Source organism: Maniola hyperantus, chromosome 14 (genome assembly GCF_902806685.2).
Source record: "Maniola hyperantus chromosome 14, iAphHyp1.2, whole genome shotgun sequence".
NCBI classification, from domain to species: Eukaryota; Metazoa; Arthropoda; class Insecta; order Lepidoptera; family Nymphalidae; genus Maniola; species Maniola hyperantus.
Genome location: NC_048549.1, coordinates 7159626 through 7175552, shown reverse-complemented (window position 1 = coordinate 7175552; position 15927 = coordinate 7159626). Strand labels below are relative to the sequence as shown.

The 15927-nt window shown below is 39.3% G+C and overlaps 5 protein-coding genes across 5 annotated transcripts in view; 1 reads left to right on the top strand and 4 right to left on the bottom strand.

The window, feature by feature from the left end:
* Positions 1 to 371: 371 nt before the first annotated feature.
* Positions 372 to 1085, bottom strand: LOC138403279 (uncharacterized). Its single transcript, XM_069503152.1, has one exon. It carries the CDS (start codon positions 1083 to 1085, stop codon positions 372 to 374), a length of 714 nt encoding a protein of 237 aa, XP_069359253.1.
* Positions 1086 to 2350: 1265 nt separating this feature from the next.
* Positions 2351 to 2996, bottom strand: LOC117988528 (uncharacterized). The gene has a single exon (XM_034975678.2). The coding sequence runs from the start codon at positions 2994 to 2996 to the stop codon at positions 2376 to 2378; it is 621 nt and encodes a 206-aa protein (XP_034831569.2). The 3' UTR covers positions 2351 to 2375.
* A 2787-nt stretch (positions 2997 to 5783) lies between these two features.
* LOC117988527 (calphotin-like) lies at positions 5784 to 6790 on the bottom strand. Its single transcript, XM_034975676.2, has one exon. The coding sequence runs from the start codon at positions 6756 to 6758 to the stop codon at positions 5874 to 5876; it is 885 nt and encodes a 294-aa protein (XP_034831567.1). The 5' UTR covers positions 6759 to 6790; the 3' UTR covers positions 5784 to 5873.
* A 1870-nt stretch (positions 6791 to 8660) lies between these two features.
* LOC117988228 (ommochrome-binding protein-like) overlaps positions 8661 to 15927 on the top strand; it is a 259232-nt gene continuing 251965 nt past the window's right edge. Inside the window, exon 1 of the mRNA XM_069503171.1 lies at positions 8661 to 8665. The gene's annotated coding sequence lies outside the window, so the exon portion shown is untranslated. The remainder of the gene's footprint in view (positions 8666 to 15927) is intronic.
* On the bottom strand, positions 9608 to 14309 carry LOC117988323 (larval/pupal cuticle protein H1C-like). Its single transcript, XM_034975456.2, has 3 exons — positions 14263 to 14309; positions 10943 to 11158; positions 9608 to 9868 (listed from the first exon to the last, which is right to left on the bottom strand). The coding sequence occupies exons 1-3, from the start codon at positions 14272 to 14274 to the stop codon at positions 9779 to 9781; spliced, it is 318 nt and encodes a 105-aa protein (XP_034831347.1). The 5' UTR covers positions 14275 to 14309; the 3' UTR covers positions 9608 to 9778.

Sequence of the window (15927 nt, the reverse complement as noted above, 5' to 3'; positions counted from 1 at the left end):
GACGGCTGACTACTGCAAGTTTCATTGCTAATGTACGCAGCTTATTTACATTCGCTGAATACAATAAGGTGTTAATTCGGAAAACTTTTAGAGAACAACAATAAAGCCTATTTCTAACATAGGAAGCAAATTCCGATATTTTTTTCGACGACAATGACTTTGTTCAATAGCGTGGCGAATCTGAGTATTATTAGGTACAATTACTGTCACAGTGATTTAGAATGCAAACTGCAAAGTATAAGAGACAGGGGTTCGTGTCAGGGAGCATTAGTTAAGTTTGGTAGTTTGTGGTAGTCAAAGAAATCTAAGTCGTCATGTACCGTCTGGTTTGCCTGCTCGCTAGCCTTGCTCTCTGCAATGGAATCGCTGTGCTACCTGTCGTCGCACATGCACCAATTCTGACCACTTATGTGGGTCATGGATATGGACACTCTGGATATGCGGGCTACGGCCATGGAGGCTACGCTCATGGAGGATATGGAATCGGACATGGATTCGTTGGCAATGCTTTGGGACATCATATTCTGAAGAGATCTCCAACCTTCGCAGCTGGTGTTGGTGGACTTGGAGGTCTTGGCGGTTTTGGAGGTGCTGGTGCCGGAGGTTTTGGAGGCGCTGGAATTGACGGTTTCGGAGGTGGTGGTGCCGGAGGTTTCGGAGGTGCTGGTGCCGGAGGTATTGGAGGTGCTGGTAACGGAGGTTTTGGAGGTGCTGGTGTCGGAGGATTTGGAGGTACTGGTGCCAGAGGTTTCGGAGGTGCCGGTAACGGAGGTTTTGGAGGTGCTGGTAATGGAGGTTTCGGAGGTGCTGGTGCCGGAGGTTTTGGAGGTGTAGGTGCCGGAGGTTTTGGAGGTGCAGGTGCCGGAGGATATGGAGGTGCAGGTGCCGGAGGATTTGGAGGTGCGGGTGGTTATGGAGGCGCAGGAGCGGGATACGGGGCTGCTGGTGATGGTGGGTATGGCGGCTACGGTATTGCACATCTTGGTCATGTTGCCCCAGTAGCCGTCTCCCACCAGGCGCGTTTGGACATCCACCACGCGCCAGTAGTACCAATTGTTAAGAAAGTTGTTGCTGTTCCAGCCCATTATGGCGGTCTTGGAGCGTACGGGGGCCAATAATGTAAATATGCCTACTGAAACTGAAACTAATTTAATGTGAAACTGTGATTGTAATAAAGATTAATTAATAAATTGAATTGAATATTATCATGACGTATTATTATTATTTACTAGCTGATGCCCGCGACTTCGTACGCGTGGAATTAGATTTTTTAAAAATCCCGTGGGAACTCTTTGATTTTCCGAGATAAAAAGTAGCCTATATCACTCTCCAGGTCTTTATCAATACCCATGCAAAAATCACGTCAATCCGTTGCACCGTTGCGACGTGATTGAAGGACAAACCAACAAACCAACAAACAAACACACTTTCGCATTTATATAAGGTACGGATAAGACGAAAAAACAACGAGCTCTACGTACTAAAACATCATCTCGTAGTTGACTTGTTACCCATTTGATGATTTCACAATTTTTAAGAGGCAGCTATTTTTAGGGTTTCGTACCTCAAAAGGAAAAAAGGAACCCGTATACGATCACTTTGTTGTTGTCTGACTGTCGTGTCTGTGTGATTTTTATTTATTTTTATGCATAATAGTTTTTGAATTATTGTGGAAAATATGGAAAAAAATACCCGAGTACGGAACTCGGTACGCGAGTTTGACTCGCCCTTGGTCGGTTTTGTTTTCAAATAATATCTCTCTGAATGAGAAAGAAAAACTTCGGTGATGTTATTAATGTTATATATAGGTAGAGTAGACAATTTAAATATTTCAGCTGCTAAAAAAACGTGTTAAAAATGCTATTTTGACTATTTACCTACATCTCATTTTACTATAGTAATTATAATTAGATTATATTAGGATCTACTTTTACATAGGTATACTTACATAATCAAACCAACTTATTTTACTTACTTTCCTGCATGCTTGAGAGTTGTCTATAATGTTTCCAAACGCTTGTGAAGTCTGCCAATTCGCATTGGACGAGGCAGCGCGGCGTGACAGGGGCGGACTATAAAGTTCTAAACTCCTTATCATTCTGAGACCCGTCCTCAGTGTGGGCCGGCGATGATCGTGATGAAAATGTTACTTACTTTAGTAGAGTAAATAGTCTAAGTAGACTTAATGATTAAAATATCTATGCAGGATAGATGCAGGTTAATAAATATTAAAAAATTGTGTATTGTGAAAAATATTTATTAAGGCAGTGTTGACATTATGTAGATGCTAAGTGCTTTAATTTCTTCAAAGCTCAGGGCAGTCAAAATTTTTTTGTGTCCGAAATTTAAAAATAACCGATCACAAAGGATATTATTTACCAGGGGTGGACGGAGAGGGCTTTCGGAACCACAGCGGAGTAGGCGTAACCAGGTGTGTTGTAGGCGTAACCAGCTGTGTTGTAGGCATAACCAGGTGCGTTGTAGGCAGACAGGTAGGGGGTGCTGTAGGCCACTGGGGAATAGGCATTGCGGACGAAAGGAGTGACGGGAGCTACGGAAGCGACGTGGGAGAAAGAAGACACGGGGCTGACGACTGAGGAGTAGGCAACGGGAGAGACAACTGACCGCTTGGCAATGGTGTGTACACCTACGTTAGCGAGAGCTTTAGCTTGGTAGTGAGCAGCACGGGCAGCGACGACAGCAGGGGTGTCCAAAGGCACTCCGTGGTACGCGTCCAGCACGACGGCGGGTGAGTTGGGGGCTTGCGAGTAAGTAGTCACACCAGGGTAGCCATAGCCAGCTACGACGGGCGAGTAGCCGCTGTAGGTTGTGTAGGAAGGTACGACAGGTGTTCCGTGGTACACACCGCTGCTGTACTGCGACACGGAGCTGACCGCTGGCACGGTGCCGAAGTTGCTGTAGGCTACGGGAGACACCCAGCCAGGCTTGGCCGCGGCCAAAGCGAGCACGGAGAACAACACCACCAGTTTAAACATTTTGTTCGAAGAGATTAGGACGACTGATGCTCCATACACTGCTCCTGATCCTTTTATAGCGAACGTCAAAAATTAATGATCTACAAAAAATGTTACCAAATCACCTTCAACATAATCTATCGGTAGACTCAATCGCGTTGCCATCTAATAATCTTTTTTTATTAAGAGCTTGGTTGCGAACGCACTTTTTTAGCCGGAAGTCACTGGTCATTAAGTCATTTTCAAGGAGTAAGTAGATATATACACTGTTTTTTAAAACAGAGTTAGTATAGAAGTATGACTTTCACTGCGAATCTATGTGGTCCGTGTACACCTTCTCAATATCAATACCTAAATACCAAACTTGTTATAAAGCTTAGTGCCCACTAACCATTAACTTATTAAGTTAATAAATCAATGCCACTGACATTAAAACTTGCAAAAATTTCTGCACGCTTCAGGGATGACTTAGGCCATGCTGGCCCAGAACCGTGACACGTCCGACGCGCAGGCGACCCACGGATTGCAATTTTGTATGAAGAAACGTAACACGGGCGAGGCTCGGATGACTCGGACACGGCATGGTATGATGTCACCTCTTACAAACTCCCAATCTGATGATGCCTCGGACACGGCACGCCTCGGGCCCGACACGATCTAGCATAAATCATCCCTTAATTGTTAAAAGTATGTAACACTAAACCATAATTGACTTGCTATAGGTAAGTGCAAATGATTTGTCTGAGTTAACTCCTGCAACGTTCCGCAGACGAACTCCACAACTTTTCACGGGCCAACCGTTTAATCGATCTTACGAAATTCAGTACAGAGCAGCTTGCAACCTGCAGCGGGACATGACTCATGAGTTTTGACATGGACTACTTTTTATCGACGAAAAACCTTTTTATGGACCTAGTCGTGGGCCATTTCTATTTACTTAGTATAGAGATAGCTTGCATCCCAAAGACGATCCATTGGCTAGTTTTTATTTGTAAAGTCAAACAGTTTCCACGGTATTTCTAAAAATGTTAATCTGCACAGTTACAGAAAAGGGCTTACTCCGTTTGTTCGCGAACGAGACGCTCGGGGCCGCTCGCTTCTCTACTGCAGCTTCAAAGGAGCTGCAGCTGCAGCTTGCAGTAGAGAAGCTTATGCTTTAAACTTTAGCTGCTAGAAGGCTGGACTAGACGCTCAGGCGATAGAAGCTAATGTGCACCCAACCCAACAATAGATTTTTTATTGATCATTTGTTACCAAGTCACAATTAATGATCTTTAACATTTTATTAGAAACCAGAACACTCGCTAAATGTCACGTTCTTCGAATGTATGATCTATGTATAATTTAAATGTACAAATGTATAGGTACCTATTATATTAATGTTTTATTATAATTTATTTAATCCACATGTTGATTGAGGAACTAATGCAATTTATCTAAAGCATGTGTTATAAAATAATACTATCGTAGGTAATGCCTTGGGAAATTCTCAGTTCCTACTTGTATTTCAGTTAACATAAACTTTTTTCACTTTACTATACCTACTACCCATTCATACTTTCATCCATATAGCCTTACTTATACAGTGTGTTCCCAGGACAGTTTCCCTTTATCTCCTACTGTTTTGGATTTCCCCATACTGTGCCAGTTAAAAAAACATACTATATATTACTTTACTTACTTTATACTAAATGCAAAAGTGTGTCTGTCTGCTAGCTTTTCACGGCCCATCCGTTAAACCGATCGTTACGAAATTTAGTACAGTGATAGCTTGTATTCCGGGGATGGACATAGGCTACTTTTTGTCCCGGTAAGTCAAAGAGTTCCTTTTCTTCCTAGTTTCTGTTGTCTTTAGTCAATGCCATACGTGAGTACATACGTCACGTCTCTCCGCCGCTCGTAGGTGTCTTCTATAAAAATCACACCTTATTTTGATATTATGAAAATAAGCTTTTTAAACGCTTTTTTTTTTTTTTTTTTAATACACGGTGTACTTTGAAGGGAATCTGTCTATACACAGCTGTTTTGCACAAGTCTAGGTCACACGTGCTTAGGGATAAATGCAGCCACGCGTAGATACGCGTGCACGATGAGTGTGTTTATTTTTTTGTTGCGTTGACATTCATAGGTGTCTATTACACTCAGATTAGCTGCTGGTATCCTGTGCTATATACTCGTAAATATACAAGATAAAACTCAAAACTAAAAACCTACCCTTCTTAATAAACGCTGAAATATGTACAACTCTAGAAACTTAAGATTTTGGATTTAGGTTCTCATTGCAACAGGATCCCACTAAGAAAGGATTTTGACTTCCGACTGGATCTTTAAAACCTTGATCTACGCGAACGAAAATACGGGAAAAAGCGAGGCACTAAATAAATATACACAACAGTAGAGCCATTTTAAAAGGTCAGTTGTAGTTTTTCTCGCGATGTCGTCCACGTGGACGTGGTTCTCAATGATCCTTTTGGGTTTTTTTTAAATACCTACTTTCTTAGTAGTTAGATATCTACGTTATGGTAAATACATAAGTGAAAGAAGTTTCAAGAGTGTGAACCTTCTTTGATATGTTTTGGAGGTCAAAAAGCACGTGGCATAGTTCAAGTTCAATTTACGTTCGTTAGGGTTGTTCATAATGTTTTTTTAAATAATATATGAAGATTATTTTAACTAATAAATTTAATATTTCTTTTTACATATCTTGCTTCTCTAATTAGTATTGTTGTATAATGGCCTAGTAAGTTATTATTTATGATTTAAACCGGCAATAACTAATTAAAATCAATGTTATTTAAATTTTTTTTATTTCCGATTAAAACTAAACTGAGTTTGATGTTGAGTGTCGTTCGTTACAACTGAACTGAGATTTTTCATGTCTGTGATGGCACTTACTACTTAGTATGGGTGGATTCCATAGCCGCCCGTCAGGTAAGGCCCTGGTAAACCAACAGGAGCGATTCTGCTAATGGGTGATGAGTAGATGAGGGGAGATGAAGCGTAGCTAGTTACAATGGGAGATGTGTACGCAGTCAGCACAGGGGAAGTGGCGACGATACCAACTGCACGCGCCTGGATCTGGTGAGACTCGTCAAGGGGTTGATCTTGAAGGAGTGCAGTGCGTGTAGTGGCAACTTCAGGAGTTTCCTTGGGTGCGTCATCAGATAGTGGTATAGAAGGCGCAGAGCGTTTCTGAATCTGGTGAAACTCTTCAAGGGCTTTAGCTTGAAGATGGGCAGCACGTGCAGCGGCAACTTCCGGAGTTTCCGTTACAGCACCAAGAGGGGCAGACGGTGCAGATTCAGCTTCAGGTATGATAGCAGCTGTCTTCAAAATGGTAGGGGTGATTGCGGAGGCAATGGCGGGAGCGTAGATGGATGGAGCGTACGCTGCGGTGAGAGGTGTTCCATAGGCACTGTAGGCCAAATTAGGGACGCCGTAGATCAAGGGAGCACTGTAGGTCAGAGGAGCGCCAGCGATCGTGCTGATTACAGCCGGAGATGACTTGATGTCGATCTGGGATTGGGTTGACACAGCAGCGGGAGCGACAGCAAATGGAGCTGAGTATGCGACGGGTGCAGCTACTACAGCAGGAGCGATAGCTGGTGCGATCACGTTAGTCTTCACAATAGCTGGTGTTGACTTAATGTCAATCCTGGACTGTTGTGAAACCGCTGCCGGCGCGATTGCCACGGCGGGTGCAGCGTAGCTGATGATTGCTGGGACGCTGGGCTTGGCAGCGGCCAGCACCATCACGGAAAATAACACCACCAGCGAGTTCATCGTGGTCTGTGTTAGTTCAGATGTAAACGACAAAGGAATGTAAACTGATGCTTTCTTCCGTCGACGAGCTTATTTATACCGAGTTTCAAATGTATCAAGAGTCAAGTTCAGCGTGTGCGCTTACGCATCGCAAAAAGTTAATAAGTAGTAGCATCAAGTGAACACCTTTATTCATGAAACAAGTTTAATCATGAGTTTATTAAGCGTTGTTGTCATGAAATAATATCGATATTATTCTTCGCTCGCTTATATGTAGTTCCGGGCCAAATACATTTAATATTTTCTGACTGATAAAATGAAAGTTTAAAATAATTACTTACCTGATTATTCAAAAAATCTCTAAATATTTGTAAATAATCCTAGTATACAAAATACATAATAATTATATGATTAACTGGTTAATTATTTCATCAACTGGTAGGTAAAGTTTTGTATTTTAACTATTATTTATTTATTCTGGTACAAGTTCGCCCTTGATTGCAATCTCATCTGGTGGTAAGTAATGATGCAGTTAAGATTTAGATCTATTCATTTATTGCATGATTGTAAATATAAAAAATCGGCCAAGTGCAAGTCAAACTCGCGCACCGAGGGTTCCGTACTCGGGTTTTAGATTGTACAGGTAAAGCCCTTTCATGTGATACACCACTTGGTATATTAATCTTACTTTGAGAGTTGATAATATTAATTGTTTTTTCATGAATAGGTACATTTTTTTTGTGATATACCTAACCACAGACAGACAGACTACGTAGTGATCCTATATGGGTTCCTTTTTTCCTTTTGAGGTACGGAAACCTAACAACAGAAGTAAAGTAGTCATTCTCCTGTGAATCAGCGTAATATTTTGTTTAAATATGCTTACCTAGGTAAATAATATATACCAATTAACATTTACAAGAAGAAAAATCCCTACGTTGTAAAAAAGAAATCAACTAAATAATGACCGTCATTGTACAATTTATATGATACTAAAGTAGAGCCATTTTAATTGGCCGCTTTTGACATTTTAAATATAATATGTAAGTACTGAGAAGGTACCTACTTACTTTGTAAGAGCGGCCACAAAAAATATTAACCAGTAACAACAACAAAAAACACCTTAATTTATACTAATATTATAAATGCGAAAGTGTGTTTGTTTGTTTGCTTGTCCCTCCTTCACGCCCTAACTAAGCAACCGATCGACTTTAAGAACTATCAAAAGTGTCCTATTCAAATCTTACTTCTTAATATAGTAGGCTATTAAAGAATGCTACAAAATCTGAGTAAATGGCACATCACGTGCACTTGTAGAGGTGTCCGAGCTGGTCGAGTGTGGTGGAATGGAGATTATGTTTCTTTTTAGGTGATCTATAACGCGAAATGTTAAGGTTCGGCCTTGAGCGGCTTTCGCTCCTTGGTGCGGTGCGGCCGGACAACTGGGTGGGATTGTTCTATAGTAATTCTTAAGAGATGATACAACAGAACTATATTTAGCTAGTTTTAGTTTTTCTTAAACCCCTTTTTTGATCGACTTAAAATTTTCCTTCTTTTTTCAAGAGTAAGACATGGAATCTACACAAACAATTAAAGGAGAAACTGACTGACTGTCAGTTTCTCCTTTAAAGCATGTAGGTTTTCTTTACATTGTAGAAATTATTTCGAGAAGTTTCAATGGGATATTTAAAAAATCTAAATCCATGCGGAGAAAGTGACGAGAAAATGTAAATTATTCATCACCCTTTTTCATCACCATGTACGCTAGCAATATTTTTATAATTTATTGCCATTTCTGGATCTTTTAAGACACTTACTTAATTAAAATTTTCTGAACTGTATAAATTCTGATCCAGCAAATTTTTTACAGCAATTAAAAATTAGTGGTGTATAATGTTATCCTATACTTTTTAAGGAATTAAAAGTGTGTATTTATAAACATCGTGATTCATGAGGAAACCTGCATGCCTGAGAGTTCTCCATAATCTTCTCAAAGGTTTCTGAAGTTTACGAATTCCCACATGGCCAGCGTGGTAGACTATTGCCAAAACCCTTCTCTCTGAGAGGAGAGCCGTGCTCTGTAGTGAGCGATGGGTTAATCACGATGATGATGACTTACATAAGTCTCTCGATCACTATTATTATTGGACACACAATGCATGACTAGGTCATACTTCTAGCAACTCAAGGTATATATGTAACAACAAATGAACACTGGTCGCACATTAAGTGGTATGCGGAATGCGTGGTACCATAAATGGAAATCGGGTTATCCACAACGGCTTTATGTTTACTGTGTCATTAATTCCTCTACAGACTGACAAAAATGTACTTGATCTGATGGAGACAATGCACTTATTCATATTAATGTTTTATGCCTAAAAAGGTTGAGACATTATTCATTGTTTTTTGTCCAATTTCATTATAATTATGGGCTCATGGGGCTTGTGCCATTCCTTATTGTATACTTTTTATCTCTTCATAAAAGAAAATTAAATTACGTGATATAATCATAACAACTAGTAATTGCTTGCATACAAAAATACAGGATTTTTGGACGTTTTTTTGCGAAACAGAGATTTTTAGCGTAATATATAAATATACAATAACGATACATATTATGCATGGTATGTAACTAGTAGCCAAAAATCGGTAAGTATAGCCAGTAATATAATTTAAAATACTGGTGGTATGATTCCTACAAAGATTAATTTTACTTTTCTTTCAAACCACACGACCAATTTTGGACATAAAAATATACGAATGAATACAGGCCTCCAAACCTCAAACCTCCAAACTCGAATCTCGGGTCATCGAAGCAGCGAGTGCAATCAATTAATAAACTCTGTCAAAATTAGGCCATGCTCATCTCAACAACAAAAAAAGAATGATTTTTAAGAAAGTTAAACTTTATTATAAAAAATAAATAACATTTGAATTTAGTAGTGGTCCAAACAAAGTTTTCGTAGTCTTAAGTTATAAATTGACTGTTGCATCTTGACGAGGCCCTGGTGGTAGGGGCTGGATGTTGAGCTGGTGGTCTACCAGCCGTGGCCGAGCGGGGCCACCACGGGGCCGTGGGCGGCGATAGCGTAGGGTGCGGGGGCGACGGCTACGGCGGGAGTGGCGATCTACAGAAAACAGTATAATCAAGCGTCTCATTCATTTTAATATTTTCATCTATTTTTTTTTTATTCAGATTCAAGCTCTTGACTGCAATCTCACCTGGTGGTAAGTGATGATGCAGTCTAAGATGGGAGCGAGCTAACCTGGAAGGGATATGGCTGTTTTTATTAAACCCATGCCCATCTGGTTTCTACACGACATCGTACCGACGCTAAAACGTTTGACAGCACGGCTTTGCCCGTAGAGTGGTAACTAGCCACGGCTGAAGCCTCCTACCAGACCAGAAATTTAGAAAATATAAAATTCCAAACTCCTGCCAGGAATCGAACCCGGGACCTCCTACTAATAAGAACACAGTGCTTACCACTGCTCCAGGGAGGTCATCAGTATCTCCATCATGTTTATAAGAAAAGTCACTCAAGTGCGAGTGCGGCAAGAGACTCCCACAGGAAGGTTCTAACACCGTACAAGAAATAACACTTTGTTTGGTGATGGTGGCTATTTTGAAATCTTTAGTATTTGTTGTTATAGCGGCAACAGAAATACACATTCTGTGAAAATTTTATCTTTCTACCTATTACGATTCACGAGAATCAGTCCGCTGACGTTAACAGACGGACGGACTGACGGATGGACGGACAGCGGAGGTATAATAGGGTCCCGTTGGCACCCTTCGGGTACGAACCCCTGAAAATAACCCTTGAAACAATGAAATGGATTCTCTTGACAAGGGATTAGGAATTATGATTCAAGTGTCGTTTGTCAGGGCTCCGGAGTGATAAATCTCCCGCCCCGTAATCGTGCCCCTTAAAATGCGTACCACCTCAATAAATACCACTCTCTAGGAAGCTGGAAAAGCAGGAAATACTTACACAGCATCAACACATAACACCATCAACCTATCTGCACAATTATTGTACTTTGCAAGTCTACATCTCATAAGGATGCTCCGGTATGCATATCGCATGCTGCAAGTTGGACCCATACAGACTCGTCTATTGGGGCGGTTAAGCTTTAGGTTCCTTGTATATCATGGACTTCCGCAAAGTAACGCCTGCTTCTATCCACCATTTCCTTACCCTGACAGTGTTAGCGTACGACGTGGCGACGGGAACCGCTTGTTTGACGATCGGCGCGCTGACAATTGGCGCGCTCACCACCGGGGCGCCGACGAGTCCGTGGCCCCATCCGCCTGCATTACCCCATCCGCCTACATTACCCCATCCGCCTGCATTACCCCATGGGCTGGCAATGAGGCCAGCGGAGGCGTAGGCCACTAGGGCGGCGAATACAACCTGTAAACCAGTATGCAAAATCAAAGTTTACTTATTTCATGAAAGACAAATAGTGTCTGTGAGAACTGTGAGACTATACCAATGCAACGCCTCGCTGGTTCGGAATACAGATTCTACTGAGAAGAGCTGATAAGACAGAAAAGTTCTTATTCATATAACCTTACAAATTACAAATACTTATTACAAATACATAATTACAAATACTTTTGAATCGTCAAATACGTCTGCCAATCGTTAAATACCACTGCAGTTCGGAAATCGGAATGCCTTCCCTACCGACAAGAACTAGCAAGAAACTCGACGGTTGCTCTTCAAAGATTCGATTTACAATAATATTATGCCATGTATAAAGTAATTTCAACTCCGGTCTCGTGAGTTTTGAAAAGATTTTAAAATTTCGCCATCGCGGCAGGCGCGGGTGAAAACCGCTCCGTGAGTTCTTAGCCTAAACCGAAATGGTCTATCACGGGTTTATCAAGGGTTACCCTGTATAACTATTCCTAACATTAAAAAAATTAACATTTATCTATTTGAAGAAAATATACTTACATATAGAAATAAAAATTATGCTCCAATTTTAATGCATGAAAGATCCCGGATATTGTGGAGCATACTAGGGTGTTATTTCCGAGGGATATTTGTGTGAATTCGAAGCGTGGGATACGTATGACTCCCACAAATAGGATCGCTTCGTTTTTATACCTTAGTTCATCTTACCCTTTTCGCAAAATAAGCTAAGCTATAAAACTGCGTTCATGGGTTTCACACAAATCCTTCGTTGCACTTCACATGCTTATATAGATACATACTTGGTAGACCATCAAGTAAAGTAACCTTGTAAAGAAAATATCAAAAGAAGTTTTACGATTATTCGTTAGTAACAGAAAAAACCGAAAGATCGGTATAATGATACCTCCTACTAATATTTTAACAAGGTGCTATAAATGTTACTTATACCAGCGTGGGTTTATTGAACTAAATATGTACCTACTTATTTCCCTTCTAACACGGCTGCGGACAGTCACGATCTAGGCACGTGCATACTGCGCTGATATCTGATAAGTATATTTTTATTTTTAGGTTTTAACTAGCTATCATACTTGGTACCTTCCGACTTATTATTAAGTTGATTTGCATTATAATTATACTAGGGTCATTCAATAAGTAAAGAGACAAATGGCTATAGCTCGAAAACGGCTTAAATTGTTCTGAATGACATTGTGAACAGTTCCAACACTTACTTGAACTTCCTCAGCTATCATTTCAACAGTAATTTTTCTGTTATCACGAATAAGTCCGTCAATCCTCGATTCTAACGAGGGAACACAAACTTCTACTAGACGTCCACATCGTGGTTCATCACCTACACTTGTTCGGCCATTTTTAAACAGTACCCACTTGTAATAATTCGCACGATTCATACAACTTTTACCGTACTGTATCAACACTCTAGAAAAAATTTCATTTGGTTTTACATCTTCTGCGACTAAAAATCTAATGACTGAGCGCTACTCTTCTAAGGTGCAATCTTCTAGTGGACTTGCCATGGTGAACTAAAAAATTTGAGGTTATGTTGACATAAAATGATGAAATAGCTGATCGGAGCATATTTCAAGGTTGCCAACTAACACCCCTGAAAAGATGTACACATTCATTGAATAGTTTTAAAATTATAGAGTTTGTCTCTTTACTTATTGAATGACCCTCGTAGATGCTCCCGGCTATACTCACGTTGTTAGTCGACGTGTCAGAAACTAGTCTGGTTTACGTCGACTAACCACGTGAGTAACTACAGCCGGGAGCGTCTATATTTATAATGGAAATCACTACGGTAAAATATTTAGATTGACTTGTTTGTAACTTGTCATTCCGTCTAAATTAGTAGGTAGATTTTTCGGTCATTTCCAAGTTCCAACTGTCCGATTGAGTTGAAATTTTGCAGACACGTGTGGTTTACCGTTTAGGAGATAAAATAGACGGTTATGCTAGGAAAAGGAAAACTTCCATTGATACTTTTTTAGACAATACACGCAAAAGCTCCCTTTAAATATACCGCTCTAAACAAAATAAAACTACTATAATAAATAAAAACTAAATATTTTTATAACTTGAAGCTTGTTTCAACATCAATCTTAGACTTCAGAATATATACTTTGGGCGGTTGCGCACTCATCCGACCCGAGTCCGCGAAAATACGTTCCGAAGTAGTCATAGAACTATTTGTATGGTAGCTTATGACATTTGACGTAAATATTTATTATATCCGTATTTTCTCGGATTCGGACCGGATGAGTGCGTGATCGCTTTATTTATTTCATGTGGAGGGATCTATTATCGCGCTATAATTGAATAAAAAATGTATTAATTTTCGTGCCGGATAACTTGGCCTTGCGAGGTCGATGCCTTTAAGGAGAATGTCAAGTTCTAGACAGTAAAAACAAGACCCATCGTATAAAAACTATATCGAACACTTTCACGATGTTGAGGTGACTAGTGGAAATTAATAGGACTTATATTGCAGATATCTAAATAATTGTATAAAAGGAAAAGCTGACTGACTGACTGAGATGATCACGTCATAAAATGACATGGCCTTTGAATAATACGTTTTATTACCTTCTATTTGTTTTGGTTTGTTAGTCTTTATAGAGAGAGATCCAACGCGTGCCTGAGCTTCCTTATTTTATAAAAGCTGAAAGTTTATCTGCGAATTGTCCCAAAAACTGGGAGGAACGTTTGTTTGGGTGTTTGTTTGGATCATGGTGGCTTTAGGAGAAAACAGGTAATAAAGTTGTAAAAAATCTTACGTCAAAGTTTAAAGTCAATTTTTTGTTCTTCAGAATAGTATTACTCACGTCATGTATTGCCAGACATTTAGTGTCGTGGCAACTCCCTGTCAGACAACTCTAAACTTTAAAACTTTAAGGGTGTCTGGCAGCCACCATGATCCAGATAAACGTTCCTCCTAGTGTTGGGGATAATACGCAGAAAAACTTTCAGTTTTTATTAAATATGAAGGTCTGGCACGCGCTGGCTCTTAGTCCATTAGAATTATTCGATATTTTTTATTTACAATTGTTTCATTAAAAAGTGCTCTTTCTTACCAGTTTGTACATTTTGAAAGGGGTGGGTGTGCTTGAAGGCGGATAAAGAATTGATAACGAATGTGCCAAAGGGCTTAAACTGCAGGTCTTTTATAGTGCTTAGACCGTGGCTTAGACACATAACTCGACCAAATCTGTATAACCCTACCGCTGGGCCTAGGTCATCTATATCACTTGATCTAGATAATATGTTAGTACAGATAAGTAAAACAATCGCCATTGAATCTTATTTTATTCGTTTGCTAGTATATTATTTTTCGTTTGGCTATTTCATGTAGGTAAGCTTTTCCAACGACAATAATAGCTTGCAATGATCCTGAACGAAACATATTGCATTCCATAAGTTTAACATGATGAAATTGGTGAATGAAACGTTACATACCTATATGGAAGCCATTTAGCTGCGAACAAGATAGATTAATAATAATTTTGTTACATTTATATATTAAATCTACTCTTACTAAGTAGGCAAGTAATTTATCTTTTGAAAAGAGTAGGTTCCCATTTATTTTATTACAATTTATAATAATGCGAATTTCATCTACCTACTACCTAGTATTGCCCCTGTTTCGTCTTCAAATTTTTTGAAGAAGCCCAAAGTTTTACTTTAAAAAAACATGTAACGAAATACATAATTAAGTTATTACCTATATAGTAAATTATTATTTAAACGCTTTTACATAAGCAATATGTTGTAATTTTTAAATCTTTAGATAATGCATTTCATTTTTATCGTTTAGTTGTAATTCAATAGGGACTTAGTGAATTTGATATCACTATTTCAAGTAACTCTGTATTTACGCCTTTCAAAATAACCGCAATCTGGACTTTGAGAGTTTGTTGCGTTCTCGCACAATATTTATAGATTCTTTGCAATAACACCCGTTTATTACATCATTGTCATTGTTCTAAAAATAATAATTTATAAATAATTTAATCACGTTGTTTATATAGACTGATGCCCGCGACTTCGTCCGCGTGGATTTAGGTTTTTGAAAATCCCGTAGGAACTCTTTAATTTGCCGGGTTAAAAAGTAGCTCACTGTCATGTCACTCTCCTGGTCATTGACTATACCCATGCAAAAATTACGTCGATCCATTGCTCCGTTGCGACGTGATTGAAGGACAAACCAACAAAACAACAAACCAACAAACAAACACACTTTCGCATTTATAATAGGGGAAGTGATAGGGGTAGTGATTAAAATTCTCTATCAGTGCGTCATATTCCTCAGTGTTGAGGACCAGGACCCCTTTTCATTCATCACATAATGGAATGAGTTTTCCTGGAACTATAACGCGATGGGTTGGTTCCCAGATTCTTTCGCATACAAAAGAGAACGAGATTTCGACTCTTACATTTTTTGTAATTATCATCAGATATTAATGATAAACTAAAATTTTGGCACTGAAATTAAGGTTTAAAAACCTACGTAAATAAGTATACTACTTATATATACTTTAAGTTCTTAAGTATGGGTTAACTGGAAGAAATCACTGATAGTGCTAAGGTTGCCCTTTGTTTTAAGCATATCCTGTATTTTTAACTCTTTGTCATAGTATTAAGCAATAAAGATGTTTTAAATTAAATTAAATTAAATCTGTCAATTGTATATCTACTATGCATATCTAAGCTATGTAAAAGCATTGTGTAGTGTTTTATTA